The sequence below is a fragment of the Morus notabilis genome, unplaced genomic scaffold (assembly GCF_000414095.1).
Source record: "Morus notabilis unplaced genomic scaffold, ASM41409v2 Scaffold25, whole genome shotgun sequence".
Taxonomy (NCBI): domain Eukaryota; kingdom Viridiplantae; phylum Streptophyta; class Magnoliopsida; order Rosales; family Moraceae; genus Morus; species Morus notabilis.
The window spans coordinates 643,977-654,767 of NW_010357699.1; the positions used below are offsets into that span (position 1 = coordinate 643,977).

Below are 10,791 nucleotides of genomic sequence, written 5' to 3' on the forward strand. Positions count from 1 at the left end.
CTCGAAAATAATTAATTGAGAATTAATTATTATTTAAATAATGTGATTATTTAAATTTGAATTTGAACACATCTAGATTTATCCATTTAAACTTATTTGATAAGTTGTTCAATTTAGAATTCAAATTAATTTAAGTTTGACTTAAATTGAAATTTGAATTTGAGTCAAAATTGGACTACAGGATAAATGATGATTTTCTCTTCCTTCCCTATCTGATATTGGCGCATACACAAGGAAAAAATCCCCTTAGAATGGCCGGCCATAAGGAATAGAGGATAAGAGGATATTTTGTTCAAAATTCAAATAGAAGATAATTGACAAGCTTTATCTTGGAGATAGAGATTGAATTCCTTATAGAAGTTTGACTTCTACTCTATAAATAAGAGAATAGTAGAAAATTGTGGAATTAATTTTTGCCCTAATTTAGAGGTGGCCGAAATTCCCTAAGAGAGAGAAGGAAAAATTTTTCTCCAAAAAATTTCACATTGCGCATGCATTGGTGTTTGTGGAAATTCGAGTGTTTATTATAATCCGTTTTGTCTCATGTGTGCCCACACACACGTCTTCGTGGATTCTAGGAATTGACGTGGAAGACATTGGTTTTCTAAATACAAATTTTTGGATCAAGGATTGTTCGAGGTCAAAGAACTCAAGTTATCATCCGAGTCGGCTTCCAGGTATTTTTCCTAATTGAGTTCTTAATAAATGAATTAATGAGATTAATTTATTCGTGCATAAATTAATATAATCTATAAAGTATCTCAAAAGTTTTATGAAAATTTTTGTTATACACAATCCGCCTCCCCACACCACCACGCTTCTGCATCCGAATTCGATTCGGAGACCAACAGTTTTCATATTTAAATTTCATATTTAAAATACAAATCTTGTCTTCTAGAGCAAATCTCGCGGATTCATTATCTTTTCGTAGCCTTGACTTCATAATAGCCTTGACTTTGTAAGAGTCGGCCGAAGCCTCTTCACCCTAGGTGTAGCCTGAAGCCTCGTCTCCTTGAACACTTCTTGGAGCCTTGTAAAGCCTCGACTCCTTAAACACTTAGTTTTACGAAGCCTACACTCCTTAAACACTCTCTTGGTCTTGATAAGCCTCAACTCCGTAAGGATTGGACGAAGCCTCTTCTCCCTTGGCACAGCCTGAAGCCGCATCCCCTTGAACATTCTTGAAGCTTATGGAAGGGTCGACTTTCTGATGAATTGTCCTTGTGCTTTTAATGGGCTTCTTAATAATATTGGGCCTTCTTAATATGTCTTTGTTTTTATGGAAATAGTAAAAAATATGCCAATATGAAAAGCTTAAGAAAATATATAGGCCAATTTTTAGTTATAGAAATTAATATGTCATAACTTGTCAAGTTATGGTTCATAACCAGATAAGTTATGGACAAACTTGTCAAGTTATGGTTCATAGCCAGACAAGTTATGGACAAAAACTGCGAATTATGGACAATAACTTGTCAAGTTATGGTTCATAACCAGACAAGTTATGAACAAAAACAGTAATTTGGCCTATTTATTAACTTATGTAAACTATTAGCCAATTAATTTTAATTCATCTCAAGTCTTGGCCTATTTCCCTCTTTCTCCCTTGTTTTTACCCTACAACAAGTTATGATTTTAAAAAATAATTTTTTAATATTTACGGAATGAAATCTACTTTCTAAGTTTTTTAGGGGTCATGTATAAATTCAGTATAAATACAAGCTTAGCAAAAGAAAAGTTGAGGTGAGGTTTACGCCATCCCAGGCCTTCATTGTTACATCCCTCGGTGAGGGAAATTTTATTTTTATTTTTTATTGACAGATAGGGGTATTTGCGGATTAGATTATGTAGATTAGCTCTATCTACAATCCAATCAGTTACTGTTGATTGAAAAAATTTCAATCCATTACCAATTTGTGAGACCCCGAATCCAATTCAATCCAAACCAAAAACAAAAAATTCCGCGGATTTGATTATACGGATTCATGGATTGGCCTACGTTTTGGACCTTGACTCTTGTATCTCATCTCTTTTCAATATTCTCATAAAATTAATACAAACATTACATAACTAAAATAAAATTAGTTCCACAAAAAATATAATTCATTACTACACAAAATCTACATAAAATTCAAGTTTTTGACAATAATTCAAAAAAAAATTGTTATATATTTTAAGAGTTTTGAGGAGCGATGAGAAAAAAGTTAAGGGAGAAGAATTAGACTTTATAACGAAATGAGTTTCTATTTTAAAAGGTCAACCTTTCAAGTGGAATGGCCCAGTACCCTTATATGTCTGTGGTTATGTTTATATTTAGACGATGTGTGACTCAAGTATTTTATATTTAACCCGTCCCCACAAGATGGTGCTCCATTAGAAGGCACAAATATTGTATTTTTTTATGGATCTAACTCAGCTCATTGGACTTATAGACTCTGATACCATTTTAGAGTTTTGAGAAGCGATGAGAAGAAAGTTAGGGGAAAATAATTGGACTTTATTAGTGATTGAGCTTTCATCTTAAAAGGCCAACCTTTTAAGTGAGGTGACCCAATACCCTACTATACATGTGGTTATGTCTATATTAAAACGATGTGGCACTCATGTATTTAAATATATATATATATATATAATATAATTAAAATGTAGTTCACATTAGTAGATTATACGGATTGAGAAATAATCAACTCACAATATAATCTTTAACTTTGATTGAGAAAATCTCAATTCACTACCAATTTAAAAATTTTGTCAATCCAATCCAGTCCGCTGAATTATGCGGATTTGGACGGATTCGATGAACACTCTTAGTGACAGGGAGCTTAAATCACATCTTCCTTGCACGTAAGAGAGTTAACAATATAAGTAATTTAGGGACTAGCCGAGCGATTTTTTGTAAGGTTGCGGACTAAACCTAGATTTTAAAACTAATGAAATATCAAGAGCTCAATTTTTTTTTTTAAAGTAATTGTATTTCAAATTATATCAAGCTCAAAAGGGGCTTACAACATAAAACGCCTAATTTTAATGCCAAGTTGACTAGTAAACTAAGCAATGAAAATCACATCAGAGCTCGGAAGAGAGAGAAAAGAGGATGGTTGCTGTTGTAATATGTGTATTCTCATGTTTATTGATGTAATAATATTCCTGTGCACTGAGGGAATCAAAACTTAGGCAATGCTAGGCTTGACATATTTCTTTGTTGTCATGATTGCATATTCCATTTCTACAGAACTTGACATTATTGATATGATAAGTTATTTAAAGAAAAATTATGATAAATAAAAGAGAATGAATATTACCTCAGTCTTGACGATCTGCAAAGGGTTCAAAAGAGATTCAAAGTATACAGAAGATAAAGATATATCATAGGAGGGAAGGGAAAAGCAATGGGAGATTGGTAGGTAAAGGACATGCACAAGAAGACTAGATCTGAGCCAATGATACCACTCCCTAGTTTCTGGCATTTAGAGTGTCGGTGTATTTTCTTTAGCAGATTCACGTACTTTTCCTTATTCTATCACAAATCACTATTTCCCTATATAGTTAGCTCTTTTTTTTTTTTCAAGTGTTTAAAACTTTGAAATTGAAATTTCCACTTTGAGTTATAATCACGAATACTTATTGCAAAACGGTGTAAAAATGTGATCAATTAAAGAGTACTAAGATAAATAAAGTTATAATATGGGCAATAATTAGGAACAAAATGGTTGTCATGTTAATGCTTCCAAATAGTTTTTAAAATCCCATAGTATGATGAGCCACTTTCCATGTAAAATGTTCAGTACTAATTCCTAGAGAAGCAAAAAGCTGCGAGTATATATATATTCTGATGACCAAGTATATGGTATAGTACCAGTGATAAGAAAATACGAAATAGACCCATCAAGTTGCAGTTTTGCTTTGCACCAATAAGATAGAAAACAGATATAAACAGATCTATGCAATACTAATATATGTTCATGGATACTTATTATATATACGATTTCGTACGTTCATCGTGTACTTAATGGGAATGCTTCCTTTTTTGTTTTTTTTGGGTTGATAATAAATCATCTTTTATCACATTTTGATCAACGAGTTTAAGTAGCAAAAAGGAAAAGAAATATGATGCAGCGGAAGCTTATCTGAAGGAATCGGGAAATAATAAAAATAAAAGGACGAATCAGTTAATCTTTTAATTCACACAAAATATCAGGAAAATTACTTTCAGAAATCGTTGATTCACACACAATACACGAATTCAAACTGCTGTCAAAAATTGTTTATTCACATACAATACCCGAATTTCGAATAAAATTGAGAGAAATACCAAAAAGAAATCTATATCTATGTGTATATAAACAAAGAGGAATCCTAATACCTTTATTGGCAGGGCTTTATATGGTGGTTAGACTTAGACCTCCTTAGAGGAGACAATAAGAGGTTACAGTGTTTCTTAGATGTCATGATACTGACAAGGATATAACTTTCATTTGACGGCTTATTAGAGGTTTTTCCTACAACCCCCTTTTCCAAATACTGGTCCACTGCATTCTCTTCTCCACGATATTGCTTTTTCTTTTATCAATCGACGACCAATTATTTATAATATTATTACTTTAGTCTTACCTGGCAAAGAAGATCCTGTACACTACTCAAAACAACAAAATCACCAGACCAATCCCAAACCTCCCAAGCAAAAACCCAAAAAGAAATGACCCCATTAATTTAAAAAAAAAAAAAAAAAAAAAAAAAAAAAAAAAACCCCCAAAAATTTAAAAAAAAAAAAAAAAAAAAAAAAAAAAAAAACCACCCTCGGAAAACCTATAAGAGTTATATAGGTAGAGAAAGAGAGGGACAGACATTCCAGTTGTATCTTGTTGCTTTTGAGGAATGTATGTATTTTAATGGGGGTTCCAAAGCTCGTGATTTTAATAATTTTTATTTTTTATTTTCTTTTGGTCCCTCTTCTTTTAGTTATATATCCAACATTTGCATGCATGCATGCGAGTAAATCCCTCCACGACGCCCACGCGGCACCTTGATTAGCGATAGTGATGAGTATTTATGAGAGACGCAGATACGATCTGGCTTTCTGCCTTGGAAAAGAGGAACCGAGACGAACCGGGTCCCACCAAATCCAACGAGCCACATAACATCATGATCAACGACCATGTAAGATCGTGTAATATTATTATCCGCGGGTGGAGAAACAAAAAAATAAAATAAATAATAATAATAATTAGATTACGTTTGGTTTTTGCATGATTAAGCAAATCCCAGAGTTCCATTAAAAAAGAGAATAAACAGATCTTCATTAATGACTCGGATTTATGGGCATTAGAGCAGGCTCCTATTCCGCCCCCACTCCGCGGCGGAGACGCGTATTCGTCAGTCGCCACACTCAAAGGGACAAAACAGAATAATAAGAAGAAGAAAGTGAAACGCACGTGAAGAGAAGGAGCGTGGAGAGCATGGGGATTATCGTCTTGGCATGTGGTAAAATGGCAAAATGTAACGCTTAGTGTCTTGGGCTAATCGTAGTTTACAAAGCGAATAGAGAGCATCTTTTGGAAAGCGGTGGTCGTCCCGTTTGTCGAACAGTGGATCACCAATCTCTAGACGATCTGATTCTCTCTCTCTCTCTCTCTCTCTCTCTCTCTCTCTCTCTCTCTCTCTTGTTGTTTGTTTTGAATCTTTGATCGAATGGGGTCGGTATTCCAGAGGAGTTTGTTTGTTCGGGCTTGTCCATGATGGATGTGGGTCACCCTTTTTCTTTACTGATTTTATAATTTTGGTCCTCTTTTTTTTTTGTAGTTTTTTTTACCTTTTCTTTTCTTTTCTTTCAGTTTGTATGAATCTTTGACCCAAAACCTGTCTCTCTCTATCCCTATATATATATATATATATATATATATATTTTTTTTTTTTTTTTTTTTTTCTCTCTCTCTCCTTTCTCTCTCTTTAGCTTTTTCCTCTGTCTGATCAAAATCTCCGGATCTTCTATTATTACCAATACTACTCACACTAAAAAGCTTTTCTCCCGCAGTGATGAGTTCTGGATTCGGAACCTTGAGGTGTTTATCATGACGAAATTGGCTTTGTTTGAGGTTCACGTGATTCCACGGTACGGCTTTGTATGATCATATGTCCTTTCTCTCTCTTTAGCTTTTTCCTCTGTCTGATCAAAATCTCCGGATCTTCTATTATTACCAATACTACTCACACTAAAAAGCTTTTCTCCCGCAGTGATGAGTTCTGGATTCGGAACCTTGAGGTGTTTATCATGACGAAATTGGCTTTGTTTGAGGTTCACGTGATTCCACGGTACGGCTTTGTATGATCATATGGTTGTTGTTTGTTGCCAAAAAAACTGGCTGCTGTTGTTTGTTCCGGGTATTTTGACGGATTTGACGCCCCTACAAACATCTAACGGAGTAGTGGTTGATTTTGGAGAGGTGTGGTCATTGTTCGTTTGAAAACTATATTATACCCTTCTTTTCTGTTTCTGTGACACTAATACGACAGTGACCTTATCCCCACCCTCATTAATGCGCGTGACAATGATGGGATAGATGGATGTAACTCCTTACCATTTGACATGTTCTTTTGATTATCATCAAAGCTGTCTGTGCACATAACATATCATTAAACCTAATTGCAATTTGTTGCCATAGTCTAGGATAAATCTACACATATGTTTCTATTAGTATTGAGACTAAGGTATTTCACCGATTCTCGTTCACTTTATCAATTCGAGTTTAAAATTTAAATTTTATTATAATAAAAAATTCTCAGAAACAGTCACAATTAATTTTTTTGTTACAGTAAAAAGCTCTCATATAAAATCACATCTCAACTCGAATTAAAAACTCGAATCAGCGAAGTGAACGGGCCCTAAATTTTTAGTTTTAAGTTTTTATAGTTTAAAGCTCTCAGAAAATGTCATATTTAACTTATTCTGCTACAGTAAAAAACTCTTAAAAAATGTCACATCTGAACTCGAATTGAAAATTCAAATCTGTGAAGTGAACGAGACCATTTGAAGCGCGCATTCGATTGACGTTCTCAATTCAAAAAGAAAAATAACCAATGCTATCTTGATCATATTAAATGTTTTTCTACTAAGTTATCGCGTTAGATTACCATAATGTCATATGAGAATTAACATGTAAGTAAATGATCTATAATATAACATTCTTGAATAATAACAATAAATCCCATAATTTAAGCCAATGTTATAAGATTAATAAATATAAACGAGTGTACCAAACAACTCAACTTACAATTAAGAGTTATTTATCATCCAGGTTAATTTGTAATATAATTTTTCTTACCAAACAACTCAACTTACAATTAAGAATAATTTATCATCTAAGTTAAATTTGTAATATAATTTTTCTCATAACATAAAGTCACACATGAACTTCTTCTTCTTGTTTCTCTTAGTTTTGAAGGCGAATGGATGTGACAAACTTTAAATTAAGCTTTGCAATATTGTGGTGAAATAGTATTTGATATTCTATGGCTAAAATCGAATCAAATTAGTACATGTATAAGATAGCGAATGGGTCATTGATGATGACAATGGTTAGCCTTTTTCTTAGTGCGAGATTGACTGTAGTAAAAAAATTAAATGTGATTATTTGTGAAAATTTTTTACTGTAACAAAACTCAAATTCTAAAATAGGGCATGAATCTCCTATAAGAAAAGAATATACCGAGAGTAAAAAATTGTAATATTGTTTGTTGTAATTTGGGTAGAAAATTGTTTGTTGTAATTAAATATTATTGGATTGGAAGGTGGAGTCACGCACACGCAGCAGAGAAGGTGCGTGGGAGTGCTTAATGGAGGGACTATTCCATTTTCCTTGGGAGGCTGGCAGTGACAGAACAGAGGAGGAGGCAGAGATACGGATACGGACAGAGGTTTTTGATGTATTGGGTTTGAGACTAAAATAGGCCTCGTGATCGGAGAAGGCAGATCCATGGAAGACTGTTCCCGCTAGTCACGTGGGCTCTTTTGACTACCCCAATGACCAACTACTTCACTCCTCTCACCCACAAGAAGAAAAATAATAATAAAAATAAAAATGAATTTTAAGATTTTTGTTAGGGGCACCCATGACCATCTTTCTTTCTCTTTCTCTCTAGTATAAATTGAATGGCATGGGATGGGGACTCGAAACGCCAAGAAAAACAACAAAGAGAGGTAGAGAAGGCATACACTTGTTCATACCCTACCAATCCATCACACTCACTGATTTTCCACTGACTAGATGACTCAGTCTTCTTCCTCTATCTCTGTCCAACACTTTCTCTCTCTGTAACATGCAAATTGGGTCCCTCTCTGTCCCTTCTCTCTCTCTCTCTCTCTCTCTCTCTCTCCTCCTGCCCTTTTAATATAATTTCCCTTTCTATATCTATCTATATACGTATACGTGTGTTTATCTTTGTATCTCTCTAGCCATCTATGCCCTTTCTCTTTGCATTTCACGACAACGTGGACTGCAGGTGCTGACTGGTATTTCGCCATTTTATTAGCTTATAAAGCTAACGGACAACAACACCCTTCTCATCTTCTCAGTTCCCACACTACCATCAAACACTAGTCTCGTACCATTAAAGCATTATATTATTACACTAGACAACATTTTCGCTCTCAGTTTGCTATTTGGCTCGTACTAGGACTCTTTTTTGCTCTCTTTAACCCCGTTTTTGGTCTATATATATCCCTTTCTGTTTCATCTCCTTCATTATCTTCCAAAAACAAAAACAGAAGAAAAACCCCATTTCATCATTTTATATGTTGGGGAAGAAATTTAAGAGACGATTGATATAGAGGAAGAGAAAAGTGATGCATAGGTGCAGTAGCTCTCAGGGTAACATGGTGGGGCCATGTTCATGTGGTATGTTTCACCACCACAGCCAAAGCAACTCATCATCCTTCTCAATGCTATTTTCAATGCCCAACAACCACAAGCCGTTTGATCATCATCAATACGAGCCTGATCATCATCACATGTATTCCTTTGGCTCTCCTCCTTCCTCGTCGTCCGTGGACTGCACTCTCTCCCTCGGAACCCCCTCCACTCGCCTCTGCTCGGAAGACGCCGTCGACGTCGAGAAGCGAACCCGCCACGGCGTTTCCAACTTCTGCTGGGACTTGTTGCAGTCCAAGCACTCTTCTTCCGCCGCCCAAACGACATCCCACAAAAACGGCCGTGGTGGGAATAATAACAACACTAGCGGAAACAATAGCAACAATGATCCTCTTCTTGCTCGCCGCTGCGCAAACTGCGACACCACCTCAACTCCTCTCTGGAGAAACGGCCCCAGAGGTCCCAAGGTACATTTTATTCATCATAAATTACCAATAATTAGATACATTAATTTTTATCAAGTACAAACAAAAAGTATTATTTTCTCTAGTTATTTGAGAACTTTTCAAAAATGTATGAAAGGATGTTGAAGTTTTGAATTTGTGTCATACAAATATTGGACTATTCGAAACTATGGAAATTATGACATAAATCTGAAAACATAAAATAGTTGTTACATGCCACATAATTTTTCGTTATTTTGTATTTGGCAGTCGCTTTGCAATGCTTGCGGGATTCGGTTCAAGAAGGAAGAAAGGAGAGCAAGCGCGGCGGCGGCGAACGGAGGGGGTTCAGGAGTTGTATTAGAGCCAAGCCACATGTTCAGCAGCAACCAATATCACAACAATCCGTGGAACAATTTCCCTCACTCGCAGACGCAGAAAATGCCTTGCCTATCTTCAGCCAACGAATTCAGGTTCATGGACGATAACGATCACAATCATCAGTACGACTCCGACACGACCGGCATTTCGTTCCTCTCTTGGCGACTCAACGTCACCGACCGACCTAGCCTTGTTCATGACTTCACCAGATGAAAACGGAAAGGAAGAGAAGAACTTGAACGGTCCAGATCATCGTATATTGTTGATGAATATGGTGGTCAAGATGAATATTTAGTTATTTAATTAATTTTACTCTTATTACAAAAGAGAAAAGATCAAGAACGTATCACGATGATCATGATATGGTGATGGTTATGATCCGTCATGGTCTTCATCTCAGTGCTCAGCTGATGATCAGTCAAAGAATTCTTTTTTCTTCTTTTGCTTAGCTTCCTTTTTCTCCGTCTTACATAGAGGGAGTGAAAATGGGATAATTCTATCTTCTTAATTCGCTTTTTGTTTTTCTTTTCTTTTTCCTTTTATTTTTTGACCTTCCTTTTTTTTTTTTCAACCTCTCTTTCGGTTACATATAAAAACCTTTCTGTTTGTTCTTCTTCGCTTTCCTCACTTCTCTTAGCCACGATATAATTAATGATAAATGCACTGTTTGATATTTATATTTTAATATATTATATATTTCGTTTTGTAAAATAATTAACGTAACTACGTAGGACAATATTGTTAGTACGAGATGATGGTCATACATGATCTCATGAAACTGCGAGTTTTAGCTTACACCTGAGTCTGATCTCTGAAGTTCTTTTTTTCCATCTTCCTGAATTTCACAACACAGTGATAATACGATTATTTCATCTGGGCCGGGGGTGCATCTGATCATGATCGTCCAATGCACATGCTTGATCACTGTTGTTCGTCTGAACCAGACACACTGTTTGTGGTTCAGAACGCAGAAAGTTTTTGTCTTTTTTCAAATCTGACCGTCCAATTGGACTCTTGTGCAGAATCTGGAGCAGGGCCCTTGTTGAAACCTAGATGGAAATTATATTACTATTAAACGTAACGAATAATCAATATTTTCTTTT

At 35.3% G+C, this 10,791-nt stretch overlaps 1 protein-coding gene across 1 annotated transcript; it reads left to right on the forward strand.

Moving 5' to 3' along the window:
* Positions 1-8,680: 8,680 nt before the first annotated feature.
* On the forward strand, positions 8,681-10,106 carry LOC21403223 (GATA transcription factor 18). The gene is made up of 2 exons (XM_010090732.2): positions 8,681-9,331; positions 9,578-10,106. The coding sequence occupies exons 1-2, from the start codon at positions 8,840-8,842 to the stop codon at positions 9,899-9,901; spliced, it is 816 nt and encodes a 271-aa protein (XP_010089034.1). The 5' UTR covers positions 8,681-8,839; the 3' UTR covers positions 9,902-10,106.
* The last annotated feature ends 685 nt before the right edge of the window (positions 10,107-10,791 follow it).